The sequence below is a fragment of the Microcaecilia unicolor genome, chromosome 3, assembly GCF_901765095.1.
Source record: "Microcaecilia unicolor chromosome 3, aMicUni1.1, whole genome shotgun sequence".
Classification (NCBI taxonomy): domain Eukaryota; kingdom Metazoa; phylum Chordata; class Amphibia; order Gymnophiona; family Siphonopidae; genus Microcaecilia; species Microcaecilia unicolor.
The window spans coordinates 169,088,566-169,104,468 of NC_044033.1; the positions used below are offsets into that span (position 1 = coordinate 169,088,566).

The 15,903-nt window shown below is 42.4% G+C and overlaps 1 protein-coding gene across 4 annotated transcripts in view; it reads left to right on the forward strand.

Annotated features, from left to right (window-relative positions):
* Positions 1-15,903, forward strand: part of IPCEF1 (interaction protein for cytohesin exchange factors 1) — a 240,779-nt gene that overhangs the window by 87,318 nt on the left and 137,558 nt on the right. For all 4 annotated transcript variants that reach the window (XM_030196563.1, XM_030196564.1, XM_030196565.1 and 1 more), the window contains exons 4-5: positions 7,918-7,954; positions 8,487-8,659. In XM_030196563.1, the coding sequence (XP_030052423.1) occupies positions 7,918-7,954; positions 8,487-8,659 (210 nt within the window). The remainder of the gene's footprint in view (positions 1-7,917; positions 7,955-8,486; positions 8,660-15,903) is intronic.

Below are 15,903 nucleotides of genomic sequence, written 5' to 3' on the forward strand. Positions count from 1 at the left end.
ACTGTTAAGAGATGGGACTATGAAGGGCACAGGTAATATGGAAAAGGGACTAGAGAGACGTTGAAGAGGAGGCGTGGGAAGCTGATTAGAGGGTAAAGGGTCATGGATTGGATATACCACCCTGGGTACTACCAAAGCAGTTTAGATATATTATATGCAGTGCATTTTTTCTAGCAAAAAAGGTGCCGGTACTCAAATGCTAGGGATGGGGTGATCACTGAGGGACTCATCCCACAATAGCCAGGCCCCCTGCAACCAGTCACAGAATCTATGACAAGGCAGAGTTGGTGTGTAGAGCCTGAGTTCTTTCATTAAAACTTGAGGTCCATGGGTCAATTTTAGCAGTCAATGGAAAAGGTGCCGGTACTCAGTACCCCCAAGTACCCCCTCAAAAAAAGCCCTGATTATATGCAGGTATTTTCTCTGGACAATGGAAACACTTGATGGGTCTGTACAGAAAAAGTTGGGTGTTTCTGTCTTCTGCTAGTCTTGGGTTCACCTGAGTAATTGAAAGTAACCCCCAAACTCACTAGAAGGATTGCAACTCCCTATTTTTACTCTTCCCCTTACTTTTTCTACTTTGGTTAGCAGGGCCAGCAGAACATGTTTGAGGGGCACCAAACTTTCCTTGCTTACAGTAGTAGTAGGCCTGCGCTTCAGCGCTGTGCATTCCACCCCTTCTCATAGGAAGTCATCAGAGGGGGTGAGACGGCAATAATGGAGCTTGGGCCTGTGGAGGAAGGCCTCATGTCATCACTGTATTAGGGTGGTGTCAGTGAATATGGAGGGGAGGGGTTGTAGCATTGATAGAGGGCCCAGGAGGACAGCAGTGGTAGCGGAGGGACCCAAGGGGCTGGCAGTGATGGCCCCCAGCAACTCTAGCTCCATCCCTGTTGGTGCAGGAGATAATGATGCTGGGGCAGCTTGATAACAGTGGAGGAGTGGCCTAGTGGTTAGGGTGGTGGACTTTGGTCCTGGGGAACTGAGGAACTGAGGAGTGGAGGAGTGGCCTAGTGGTTAGGGTGGTGGACTTTGGTCCTGGGGAACTGAGGAGCTGAGTTCAATTCCCACTTCAGGCACAGGCAGCTCCTTGTGACTCTGGGCAAGTCACTTAACCCTCCATTGCCCCATGTAAGCCACATTGAGCCTGCCATGAGTGGGAAAGCACGGGGTACAAATGTAACAAAAATAAATATAAGCTCTGGAGTAAGTACACGCAGGAAATCCAATATGTTAGGCATGGATGCTGTTCAAAAATACCAACCTGGAAGCCAAGGCCAAATATATTCCATGTATTAAAAAAGGAGGAAGGAAGGTCAAACAATAGCCGACATGGTTAAAAAGTGAGGTGAAAGAAGCTATTAGAGCTAAGAGAAAATTCTTCAGAATATGGATGAAGGATCTGACAGAAAATAATAGGAAACAGCATAAGGAATGGCAAGTCAATTGCAAAGCACTGATAAGGTAAAGAGAGACTTTGAAAAGAAGATTGCGTTAGAGGTAAAAACACATAGTAAAAACTTTTTTAGGTATATTAAAAGCAAGAAGCCAGCAAGGGAATCAATTGGACAGCTGGATGTCCGAGGGGTAAAAGGGGCACTCAGGGAAGATAAGGCCATAGTGGAGAGATTAAATGAATTCTTCCCTTAGGTCTTCACTGAGGAAGATGTGGGAGAGATACTGGTGCCAGAAATGGTATTTAGTGCTAACGAGCCAGAGAAACTGAATCAAATTTCTGTAAACCTGGAGGATGTAATGAGGCAATTGCCTGAACTGGATGGTATAGATCCTCACGTATTGATAGAATTGAAAAATTAACTTAGTAATATGTAATTTATCTTTAAAATCAAGCACGATACCAGAAGATTGGAGGGTGCCAATGTATCGTCGATTTTTAAAAAGGGTTCCAGAGGTGATCTGGGAAATTACAGATTGGTGAGCCTGACGTCGGTGCTGGGCAAAATGGTAGAGACTATTATAAAGAGCAAAATTACAGAGCATATATATAAGCATGGATTAATGAGACAAAGCCCACATGGATTTAGTGAAGGGAAATCTTACCTCACCAATCTATTACATTTCTTTGAAGGGGTGAACAAACATGTGGATAAAGGTGAGCCGGTTGATATTGTGTATCTGAATTTTCAAAAGGCGTTTGACAAAGTACCTCATGAAAGACTCCAGAGGAAATTGGAGAGTCATGGGATAGGAGGTAGTGTCTTATTGTGCATTAAAAACTGGTTAAAAGATAGAAAACAGTAGGGTTAAATGGTCAGTATTCTCAATGGAGAAGGGTAGTTAGTGGAGTTCCCCAGGAGTTTGTGCTGGGACCGCTGCTTTTTAATATATTTATAAATTACCTAGAGATGGGGGTTACTATTGAGGTAATTAAATTTGCTGACGACACAAAGTTATTCAAAGTAGTTAAATCGCAAGAGGATTGTGAAAAATTACAAAAGTACCTTGTAATTTTTCACAATCTTCCCGCGATTTGACTACCTTACGTTTCTGGGAGACTGGGCGACTAAATGGCAGATGACGTTTAATGTGAGCAAGTGCAAAGTGTTGTATGTGAAAAGAGGAACCCGAATTATAGCTACGTCATGCAAGGTTCCACGTTAGGACTCACCGACCAAGAAAGGGATCTAGGTGTTGTCATTGATAATACGTTGAAATCTTCTGCTCAGTGTGCTGCTGCGGCTAAGAAAGCAAATACAAATGTTAGGTATTATTAGGAAAGGAATGGAAAACAAAAATGAGGACGTTATAATGTCTTTGTATTGCTCCATGGTGCGACCACACCTCGAATATTGTGTTCAATTCTGGTCGCTGCATCTCAAAAAAGATATAGTGGAATTAGAAAAGGTGCAGAGAAGGGCGACGAAAATGATAAAGGGGATGGGATGACTTCCCTATAAGGAAAGGCTAAAGCGTCTGGGGCTCTTCAGCTTGGAGAAAAGACGGATGAGGGGAGATATGATAGAGGTCTATAAAATAATGAGTGGAGTGGAACGGGTAGACGTGAAGCGTCTGTTTACACTTTCCAAAAATACTAGGACTAGGGAGCATGCGATGAAACTACAAAGTAGTAAATTTAAAACGAATCGGAGAAAATTTTTCTTCACTCAACGTGTAATTCTACTCTGGAATTCGTTGTCAGAAAATGTGGTAAAGGCGGTTAGCTTTGCAGAGTTTTAAAAAGATTTGGATGGCTTCCTAAAGGAAAAGTCCATAGACCATTATTAAATTGGACTTGGGGAAAGTATTTCTGGGCTAAGCAGCATAAAATGTTTTGTACTTTTTGGGGGATCTTGCCAGGTATTTGTGACCTGGATTGGCCACTGTTGGAAATAGGATGCTGGGCTTGATGGACCTTTGGTCTGTCCCAGTATGGCAATACTTATGTAAGCTATTTGTGTCCTTTTCACACATAGGTGCCCACACTTGCTGTATGGCTGGCGTAAGCGGGTGCCTGGATGTTATGTGCCTTGATACCAGCTATGCTAATGTTCTATAATGTAATCGAGGTGCCTAAGTTCCTGTATAGAATAGGCTATGTGCCTGCCCTTAGGGGTCTAAATGGAGGCACTCAGTTATAGAGTTGCCCCCAATGAGGGCAATTCTATAAAAGGGTACCTAGATGTTCGCACCTAGAGGGGAATTCTATATATAGCATAGGAGCCAGCTCTGTGGGTGCTGTGGATGCTTGAGAACCCCCAATATTGAACATATTCCTTGATTGTGTCCAGGAAGAGGTCATTTCCATTGGGTTTAGCACCCCCAATAATTTTGAAAAGTTGGCTCTTATGATATATAGTGCTGAAAAATGGACACCAGAAAAGTTCTGTGCTAAGCACTATTCTACCCAGGGCGCTTGCCCTTTATACAATAACACTTACTGCCGGTTTCTTTGCTCATTTGTGGGCACCAGACTTATGTCTGCGGACACCTGGTGTAAATCCCGGTGCCCAAGTTGGGTGCAGATCCCCATTATTCTATAACACTGTGTGCAACTTTTTGGAACGCCTACGACTTGCCCATACCCCTCCTGTGGACATGCCCCCTTTTGGGTTGCACTCTATGAGATGTAGGCACCCCATGTACACGCAAATCTTAATTGGTCCCAATTAACATCAATAATTGGTTGTTTATTCATTTTATTTATTAGGATTTATTTACTGCCTTTTTGAAGGAATTCACTCAAGGCGGTGTACAGTAAGAATAGATCAAACATGAGCAGTAGGCAATTAGAGCAGTAAAGATATTCGATCAACAGTACAAAGTATGGCATGGTATACTACTTGCAATGACAACACAATATGTACTAGAACATTATAATTGGTAGTGAGGGGTAAGGCAAAGTTGTAACATATAGATGAGTAAGAAAGTAGGAAGAATTAGAAAGTAAGGTGATTGATTTGAAGAAAGTAGCACGTGAGGTCAGAGAGATGGTTAAATATTATCTCAGCTAGGGTAGGAGTGGATAAACATGTCCCGCTGCAGTATGTGCTGCCCAAGTCAATCCTTGTGTGTGTGAGTGAGACTAACAAGTTAGTTACTTCTTCCATTAAAGGCTTGGTTGAAGAGCCAAGCTTTCACCTGCTTCCTGAAGTACAGGTAGTCTTGTGTTAAGCCGAGCCTTTCAGGCAATGCATTCCAGAGTGTGGGGGCTACTCTGGAGAAGGCTCGCTTGCGGGTATCCCATCGTGTAATGTCTTTTGGAGAGGGTGTAGTTAGTGAAAGTCCTTGGGAGGACCTTAGCATCCAATTGTTGATGACCGAGAGCTCGTTAGCCAATTAAATTGTGTGCGCATATCGGGAGTGTGTCCAAACTTTAGTGCCATATATAGAATCTGGGGGCTAGAGGGCAACTATTAGGAGCCTATTCCATAAAGTGAAATAGGTGCCTGGGCTGCTTTATCAAATACTAGTGTAACTGGGTGTATACTTGTATATACTATTAGCCAAAGAGCCTGTATAAATGCTCATGCCGAGTTGCCATCTAAGCGTCACGTGACACATCCACCTGCATGTAGCCATTTAAGTTCTGGGGGGGGTTTTATACCATCCATTTTCTAATGAGAGGATCTCTAATTTAAAAAATGGATGGTACAAAAAAAAACAGCTAAACTTAAATGGCTGCGTGTGTGTGTGCATGTCAAGTGATGGCGACTCAGCTGTGATGAACTAAGGCCGGTGCCAAGCAGACTTGTTAGGTCTGTGTCCTGTATATGGCAATCCGGCTTAGGATGGGCTGGAAAGGGCTTTGAGGGCGACTTCAGTAGCTGGAATGTGAGGACAGTGCTGGGCAGACTTTTACGGCCTGTGTTCTGTAAATGACAAGGTGGGTTCGGATAGGCTGGAGTGGGCTTTGCTGGGAACTCCAGCAGTTGGAACATAAGGACAGCGCCAGGCAGACTTCTACGGTCTATGTCCCAGAAACATCAAAGAAAACCATGATCAAATATCTTATATGACATTCATTGTTGGTGTAATCATAAGTAGAGGAGTGTGGTAGCCGTGTTAGTCCACTCTTAAGGTTATCAATAGAAATCAAACAAAATAAAACATGGAAAAGAAAATAAGATACATTTTTTATTGGACATAACTTAATACATTTCTTGATTAGCTTTCGAAGGTTGCCCTTCTTCCTCAGATCGGAAATAAGCTTATTTCCGATCTGAGGAAGAAGGGCAACCTTCGAAAGCTAATCAAGAAATGTATTAAGTTATGTCCAATAAAAAAGGTATCACCTTATTTTCTTTTCCATGTTTTATTTTGTTTGATTTCTATTGGTGTAATCACAAACTGATATTGTGTGACTGTTGGGCAGACTGGTCAGGTCTTTATCTGCCGTCATTTACTACGTTACTATTACTATGATACTAGAGAAAGGAGCATAACTTATAGTATTCTATAAGTTATGAGCAAGTGAGCTCTTCCCATGCTCTCCCAGACTCTGCTCGCTTGTGAAATATGCACTATGGAGTCCTTTTACTAAGCTGCAGTAAAAAATGGCCTTAGCACACCCTCACACAGATCTTTTCCACACACTAAGCCCATTTTTACCATGGCCGTAAAACCCACAATTTTCTATTTTTTCAGTTAAAGTCCATGCACTAATTTTGCCATTAGCTTGCGGCCATATCTAAAAATTACTGTAGGAGCACTTAACCACCATCTATTTATCCATGTGCTAACCAGTTAGTTTGCGGCAATATAGATGAACTAACTGGTTAGCACAGGAACGCCCACTCTCCACCCCTAACACAAACCCTCAAAAAAATACAAAAAAATAATTGGTGTGTAATTAGCACATTCACATGGCAAGACTAACGCAAAACACCTTAGCGCATCCTCCGTTAGGCCAATTTTTGCTGTGTTAGGCTTAGTAAAAGAGTCCGTATTTAATACACACATATTTACAGAATGACAATTAGGCATATTGGACTAGATTCTATATATGGCACCCAAAAAATCAGCACTGAAAATATTTCTGCTTAGGTGTATTCTGTAAACCACGCCTAGGCGCCATTTATAGAATACAGCTAGCCGCCTGAGCCTAACTCTAGACACGTCCATTTACGTCAAGTAAAACTTGGTATAAATACCGGTGCCTAAGTTAGGCAGGGAGCAGGTATCTTCTATAACCGTGTGCGTAGATTGTCGGAACACCCATGGCACGCCCATGGCCATGCCCCCTTTTTGGCAGCATGCATTTGAATTTACGAGCACCACTTTACAGAATACACCTAGCAAGCTGTGTGCGTAAATTCTAATTAATGCCAATTAGTGTCAATAATTGCTTAAGTGGCAATTATCAGTGCTAATTGGCTTATTAAGTAATTGCATTGCGTGCGCAAATCCAGAATATGACTGGATTTGCGCACGCAAGTTTGGTCGCACTATATAGAATCCGGAGGATTGTGCATGCATTGGGTGTGTAAATGTTAGTGCTTTCTTTATACACTTACTCCATCCTGTCCAATTTCCCTTTTTATCTACGGGAAGCGACTGACCTTTACCCATTTGTCACCTCCTTTTGCCATGTTCTCAGCCTGTGGAGCCTGTGGAGATGAGGCTGAGGTTTTGCAAATAGTCCTCAGTAAGTGAAAAGAGGGCTTAGAATTCACTGGCATCCTGTGCTTTTCTTACAGGGGGATGATCAGAAGCAAATGCCGGCTCTAGAAGCTGTTAGCGCCATACTAGCGCCGGCATTTGCTAACGCCCCATGATCAGAGCCCTCGAGTGCATGAAACAACATGCTCGAGGGCTCTGAATGCAACTAGCTTGCAAATGCATGCTAAAACAGAGCTAAACATATTCATCCCCAATGATCAGCGGCCAGCGCGCCAAAGATTGGGTCGCTGGCTGCGGCAAACTCTACGCCCAGACCTGTCAAAGAAGGGTGGGAGGATTGTGCTGAGCGCATGCTCAGGCACAATTCTCCCGCACTTCTACCCCATGATCAGAGATAATTGTGTGCTTAAATTTGCATGCAATTATCTCTGATCATAGGTTTAATAACGCCCCGCGCTGTTCCAGCGCTATTTTTGGAGCGCTGTTTGGAACAGCGCGGGGTTTTGATCGTCTGATAGTGCTGTGCTGAGTGGATATAAGACTCAGACGTAAATACAGAGTGTGGGTGAGAAACAGGATATGCTCAGTGAAGCACACCAACACTTTGCTTTCTGCTTCAGCTGCACATATGGTAACATCGGGAGGAATTGACACATCCTTTACTTCAGTTAGTAGCTTTCTTTTATGGTGGCCATGAGTGGCTTTCAGAGTCTCTCCCTCTTGCAAATCCTACCCCTGTTTTTCCCGCCCCCTTGCTGTTTTTTTTTTTTTAATTGTAAGAAATGTTTCAACACCATCAGAAATTTCCTCTTTCTTTCCTTCCTGTTCTTCCTGCAGGTTTCCTTGCGTCAAAAGCCGAACAAGAAAAGCAGAGGTAATGTAAGCTCCCTTTTGCCTGTCTTTTCTCTTCTGTCTTGAGGGTTTTGGCTGCTGTTGTTATCACTGCCAGTCACTTCTGGCTGGCAGTGGAGTGCCACTTATGGGGAATATTTTCTTATCGATTCTGAGAAAGGGCAACAGTTCTTTTAGACTGAAATCTTATGCTCGGTCAGTGATAAAGCGAGACAGAGAGTAAAGGAAATGCTTCTTATCGTTTACTCACAGGGGCACCAAAACATGAAATACCTTGTATATTATTGTTATAGCACAGTGGGTTTTTTTTTAGTGTATTGGATTATCTTGCAATAGTTCTACGCTCCTAATAACTCTCTTTAAAGAGCAGCGCAGAGATCTGTTGGCTGCAATTTGTCTCAGCAGTCTAAGGATATATAATTTACAAAATGTCATCATTTTGGATTGTGCCTTTAAAAAAACACTCTGAAAAATGCCAGTGTGTTTAAATTTAAAATACTGAACCTGTTTCAACTGCAAGGGTAGTTGGTGAATTAGGTGTTTTAATGGTGTAGGTAACATCTTTACAATGAGTCGAAGAAGGATATCGTGTAAAGACCTGGGGCAAGCAGATTGTCAAGGATGGCTCTACAAGAAGAAAGAGAAAGGAGCTTTCCTCAGCAACAAATGGAAGAAGTTCTGGTCCGTGCTGAAAGGCTCGTGCCTTTACTGGTACACCAGTCAGATGGTGAGTACCTATACTGTGTCGGTGTTATTTACTATCTGGTTGACGGTAGCATCAGTGCTCAGAAAAGCAGCTTGGGAACGGTAGCCAACCAATCTTATCTGGCCCTGAAAGTGGCATGGATGGCTCCAAGCTGTGCGACATGGTGAGGTGTTTGTGTCTGATACACTGCAGTGAGGTTTCAACTGGAAATAGTTTTGTTCAGGGCCAGTGCAAGGGGATTAGTTGTCTTAGGCGAACCTTCAGCCTCGTGCCGTCCTCAGTTAAGTCTTAGACTTTTTGAGCCCTCCCCTCCAAGATTTTCATAATTATGATCATTCCAACACCCCATATCACACTTTTAAATATTGCTTTGTAAACATATCAATAATAAGTGCAATTTTCAAAAGCCATTTATAAGGTTAGATGGACTATTTGAAATCCATTCTTCCTGCAGGCAAAAGTACATGCAGCTGTTTCTTTTGAGTTTGAGTAGCTGTCAAGACCTATTGTTTTGCTTTGTCTGTAGTTGCTGGTTGCTAGAAGCAGCTGTCCTAGACAACCACATAGGTCACCTAAGGGTTGGACCAGTCCTGGTTTTTTTTAGGCAGTAACACCTCAATATTCAAAGCTATCTAACCAAACAGTCATGGCCGCTGACCAGTTAAATAGCATATCGGCGCCTAACCGTGGATACTCAGCAAGAGATAACCAGTTAGTTCCTGCTAAATATCCGCGGTTAGAGGCTAGCTGCTAACTGGCTATATTGCACGACTTAGCCAGTTGGATATTCAGCGCTTAAACAGCTATATTCAGTAGTTAAAAACATAAGAATAGCCATACTGGGTCAGACCAGTGGTCCAAGTAGGCCAGTATCCTACTTCCAACAGTGGCCAATCCAGGTCACAAGTACCTGGCAGAAAAGACCTATCTTTAGCTGCTAAAAAGTTAACCGGTTAGTGCTGAATATCAGCTTAAACCTTTTAGTGGTTAATAAAACCCTGGATATTCAATGCCGGTCACACAATAGGAAGGTAGTGGATTACAATTCACTAATAATACAAACAAACCTCACACTATATCTTAAGTTTTCATTTAAGAGGAAAAACACAAGGAGGAAAAAGCCTCCGTTAACCCAGACCATAATTAAAACTCTTTCAGGTCTTAAAATGGGTTCAAATTTGATCATCGGCATAAAAACTTCCTACTACTACTACTACTACTACTATTTAGCTTACATCCCAAAGCACTGTGGTATTTGTAGTCCCAGATTCTATCCATTGACTTCAATGCTTTAGGTCTCATAATGCATCCTAAATTGTCAGAAATCCAGAACTGGGTTAATATCTCCCTCCTGGAACTGAGTAACTTGGGAAGCTCTGTTACTGAATAATTTTGACTGCAGCATGGTCTGGAAATAATTGTGAAAACATTGTACAGTTCTAAAATTACTTTCAGGGAGGTTAATTGTTTTATTTGTTAAGATGATTAGGGTGGACATCATTTTACTGTACACATAGATCCAGTATGCTGAGTTTTGTTGATAGGACTGCATTTGCTCTATTTTATCATTTACACAGATTTCATAGAACTATGGTTTTGATTCAGGAGCTTGGGGAGGATAGTTTTCAAAGGGGTCCAGAATGTTAACTAAGAAGTTATCCAGCTAGTTCAATGGGGGTAAAACCCTTCCCTCTGCTCAACAGCTAAATATAGTCAACCGGTTTTACTAGGTGGCTGTACTTAGCTACTTAAAAATGAAGGGAATGGGAGGTGGGGTTAGGTTAAGGAGACCCTATGGCGCTCATTTTCAAAGCAAATGGACATCTCAAAATAGCCAGAAAAACATCCATCTGCTGAAAACATCTAAATTGCAATTTTCAAAAAGGCAGAACTGGGTCTTTTTCACTGAGTTTGTCCAAATAGCAAAGGTGTGTGTTGGAGGTGTGACAAGGATTGGACGGGGAGGGGCTGAAAAGTTGAACGTCTTTTAGCAACACGATAATGGAAGGACATTTTTTGTCTAGACCTGTTTCAATCACTTCCAAGTTACAAAAAGGTGCTCTGACTGACTAGATGACCACTAGAGGGATTAGGGCATGATCCTTCTTTAATCCCCTAGTGATCACTGATGCCCTCCCACCCCCCCTAAGAAGTAAAAGTGACAGTGTACCAGGCTACATGACAGCAGGTATTATAGGCATACCCAAGAGAGCAGCAGGCAGGTTCCTAGATTTGCCTAGCAGTCAGTGCAGTGGAATATGCACAAGGGGACCCAGGTCCATATCCCTCTCTACCCATTTTATTTGTAGAGGAAACTGTGAGCCCTCCAGAAACAACAAAATACCTGCTGTACTTAAATAGGAGACACCTGACAGGCTTTAAGGTGATTGTAGTGGTGTACGGTTAGGTACAGTAGTTTTTTTTTCCTGTGCCTAGAGGTCTCACAATACATCATACAGGAGTTATGGTGAGAAGTACCATTGTTTAAAGTCCACTGCACTGAGTACTAGGCTGCCCTTCAACTCTCTCAAAATGATACCAGACAGACGTTTTGTGCCTGCTTTCTTGGCATCCAAAAGTTGGACATTTCACTTAAAATTGCTCTCTTTTGGATGTTCTCAGACTGAGATGTTTCTCTCATAGCCCATTTTCAAACAGAAAAACTGAACGTTGTTCCTGTTTGAAAATGACTATCCGATGGACAGGGTTTTTTGGGGACGTTATTGGCAAAATGGCCCAATTTGGACTTAAACAACTTTTTGAAAATGCCACTCTATTTATGTGCATTTAAGATTTTCAAAATGTGTGAGCATATATTATATGCATAGATTTTCACTATCCTTTGCAGTAGTACAAATCTATGCTTTTAGTTCTAGGAATCCCCTCTCCCACCACCATATACCCCTCCCTCTCCCTGCCTAAACACCAAAGTCAGATCTAACATTTAACCAGAATCCCTATCCAGATATTTGCCTCCTAGCCCTGGAGGCTGAGAAGGTAATCATATCTGTTTCTGCACCAAAATCTGAATGTGAAGGGTAGGGGGCAGCATCTGCAACATAGTGTTGGAGCAGGTAGGAGAAAAGCATTTTTCCTCTTGCCTTTGAGACGAGGGGGGTTGGCCTGGCAACTATGAAGTGCAGAAATATTGCCTATCCAGCAGATCTGGGTAGCCTTTGAGATTGGGGGAGGGATGTGGTGGAAGGATGTCTGGGAGAGGATCAGATCTGGCTTTTGGATTTGATTGGGGGATGGAGAGGGACCCAAGGGGTTTATATCTCATTTCAGGATTTGGGGGGGGGGGGAGAAGAAAAAAGGGATGCTTGGGAGAGGCTATCAGATCTGACTTAGGGCTTTGGCCAGAAGGAAAGAAGGACAGCTGCAGCAGATTTTCCCAGGGGTGCTATCAACACCAAACAAGGTATGTTTGCGCCTAGGCTAAGCAGCAGAAGGAACCATGACCACCCCAATCACTCCTCCCCTCCACTAAAAACAGTATCAGAAGCATCCCCAAATATATAGAGCCTAGGGCAAAGCCCTAGTCACCTCAACCCAATTGTGGCCCTGTGTGCTATAGCCAGCTCAATTTAAGCTAATTTTCAGATGCAACCTATGAGGTCATTTTAGTAGCAGCTACACCTGGAAATAGCAGCATTGTGCATGTAGACTGCATGTAAATGGGCATTTCAGAGTTCTGCTCTTTACATATGCAGATGAATTGGGATTTAGATATTTCAAGGGTGCATGGTTTAGGTGGGATGAAAATTTATACATGTATTTTCTATTTTACAAATTGCCTAGATTTGGTTGTTGGTGTTCCCTGGACCTCCCTGTTTAAGGTACACTAGCGTTTTTAGTGTATTGTAAAATTAGCACACGCTAACCGTGTCGACGCTCATAGGAATATTATGGGCATCTACACAGCGCATGCTAAAAACGATAATGCACCACTAGCGCGGCTTAATATACAGGGTCCTAAGTCTTTTAAACTTAGGTGGTAGGCTTGATGGCTGGATTTCTTTTTCTTTCCAATAGATCACAAGTCATCTGAATGAAGGGTGTTAGCTCAGCACCAAGGACCATTGGTTGTGGTGTCCCCTAGGACTCTGCTCTGTCCCTTCTACTTTTTAGCATCTTTATGAAGCCTTTGGGGAGGATCATGCACACATTTGAACTTATGCTGATGACATTCAGCTACTTGCCCCTGGGAGGAAAAAATCTGTACAGGCCCCTGGGAGGAAAAAATCTGTACAGGACAACTGGAGTGGAGGAGTGGCCTAGTGGTTAGGGTGGTGGACTTTGGTCCTGAGGAACTGAGTTCAATTCCTACTTCAGGCACAGGCAGCTCCTTGTGACTCTGGGCAAGTCACTTAACCCTCCATTGCCCCATGTAAGCCAAAAAAAAATTTTTAATTAAACATCTTTTTAACAAGAACTGCAGACTGATATCATGAAAAATTAAATCTGAATATGCAGAAAAAAAAATTTAAGATAAGAAACAGGGCAATGACAAATTAGCCCAAATATAGAAAGGGTAGTTATTTTATGACCCTCAAAGGTTAAAGATCTGGGTGTTAGCTACCTGTGGACTGGAGATGCACATTTCTTTAGTGATGAGTAGGATGTACCTTAGGTCTTGTTCAGTTACAGATTTATTTCATTTATTAGATGATTAGCCATTTAAAATGATCTATTCAGCTGCCTTGTAGATGTAACACCTATTTGTCTATCTAATATTACCAGGGCTTTTTTTGAGGGGGTACTTGGGGGTACCGAGTACCGGCATCTTTTCCATTGTCTGCTAAAATTGACCCATGGTCCCCAAGTTTTAATGAAAGAGCTCAGGCTCTACACAACAATTCTGCCTTGTCATAGATTCTGTGACTGGTTGGGGTCTGGCTATTGTGGGGTGGGTCCCTCAGTGATCACCCCATCCCTGAAGGGTGGCCCAGCATTTGAGTACCGGCACCTTTTTCGCTATAAAAAATGCACTGAATATTATGCAGCCCTTTGACATTTAATATGTAAAAGTAGTCTTCTCAGTTTATGGAAGACCCTTGCTCTTCACTCTGCCTAGCAGTATAGCTGGAAAACACACAATCTTAATAATTTGATGTAAATGTTTTGGATTTTAGTTTGATTTAAAAAAAAGTAAGCTTTTACTTAAAAACTGCTACAATCTTGTGGGTTTTAATTAGGGGTGGGCAACAATTAAAAAGTTTAATCTCAATTAACTGCTCAATTAAAAATTTTAATTGCACAATTAATCGTGATTCCTTCACACACTTTCTCTCATGCCCCCCTCCCCAGCCTTCACCTAAATTCTGTCATGGCCCTTTCATCAGCCTTCACCCAGATTCTCTCATGCGCCTCTCCCCAGCCTTCACCCAGCTTCTCTCATGCCTCCCTCCCCAGCCTTCACCCAAATTCTCTCATGCCCCTTCCCTAGCCTTCTTCCAGATTCTCTTCTGCTCCTCTCCCTAGCCTTCACCCAGATTCTCTCATACCCCCACAATCAGACTCTGCAGATACTTGAGCCACGCTGTACAGGAAGTTGGGGAAGTCTCATGTAGTCTAATGTAGAACAGAGCAAGGAAAATACCCCAAGAGGGATTCAGGCTCCAGTAGTTTTATCTAAAACAGAATCATCAACCATGTTAAAGATTCCCCCCATGATAACAGGGATATCTGGGTAATTCAACAGAGCGTGGATCAATGTGGTGAAGAATTGGTGGTCATATACATTAGGGGCATAGAACTGTAAAGAAACAGTAGTTCCTTATTTATAGTGACCCAGGCAATAATAAAATGCCCAGAAGAATATTTCCAGCACCCATGTACCAACACATCCAGGATTTTATGAAATAGTATTAAGACTCCTGCTTTGCGATTGACAACCAGAGCTTCCATCAAGTGCCCCACCCACTATCTTTTAAATTTATCATGTTCTAATGTTCAAAAATGGGTTTCTTGTAAAAAAAAAAATTCACTTTATGACGATTCAAGGTTTGTAACATTTTTTGTCTCTTGATGGGAGAAGTGACTCCATTAACATTCCAAGAAGTAAGTTTAAATGTCATCAAGAGCAGCCACAAACATATATTAAATACGCTAGTCCAAAACTTATTCAGTGAAAGAGAGGATTGTCCCAGCTTGCAATCTTCCCGCATCATCCAAAAAATTAAAATAGGAAGGGTATTTATTTATTTATTTGTTGCATTTGTATCCCACATTTTCCCACCTATTTGCAGGCTCAATGTGGAAATCCCGGCACTGAACACATAGCACAAACCCAACTGCCCCCCCCCCCCAAAAATAACACAAAAAAATAGAAAGCATCAAATCCCACCAATGAACCCAATAAAAAAAAAAAAAACAATGGAATCCCCCAACCCAGTTAGAACAACCCAGTAGCCCACAAAAGAGGCCCCCCTCATCCATGATGGACAAGGTTAGGTCCTAAGTAGAAAAGAAGTCACAGTGAAACTACCCTCCCCAATCCCCTCCCCCAAGAAACTGGAAAACACACCCACCTGTTGGATCAGCAGGTTTGTGATGTAGAGTTTGGTGGTTTGCAGTCAGCAGTGTGGAACCTGGAGCAAGATGCTTCCATCCACCCAGCAGGGATGATCATTTGTCCTATAAAAGTTACCAACAAGGACTAGCAAACACACCCACCCGTGGGAGCAGCTGGTACAGTAACAATAATCATGTATTCTGTAGTTACATCACAAATTGATTATTGTCATGCCCTATATGTGGGCCTTCAAGCCAAGATTGTTAAAGGTGTCATGTTATAATTGCACAAACGCATACATGGTACACTCATACTTTTCCTCTGTGCCAGTACTGTTGAATTTTCAAAACTAAAGTATGCATGTTCTTCCACTTTGGAAAATTATCCCAGGGAATTTATGCGCATATATTTACACCTGCCCTTTGGCACACAGAAGTTTTCCATGTTAATTTACATGCATACTTACATATTTTCTAAAATATGCACATAAATACTAAGGCTGCCAACTGGATCCAGATTCAGAGGACAGGGTTGAGCCAGTCCTGGGTTTACCCTGTTGCATGCAGGGACTTGTAGTTCTGATTTCCCCATTGCATTCCCTTAGAAAAGTAAGACTACAAGTGCCAGGATGCACTGGGGTAAAGCCAGGACTGGATCAACCCTGTCCTGGAAATCTGAATCCCGTTAGCAGCCTTAACAATTACTAACAGCTTCCCAACCCAGCCCAAGGAATGCCTCCACTCAGTCC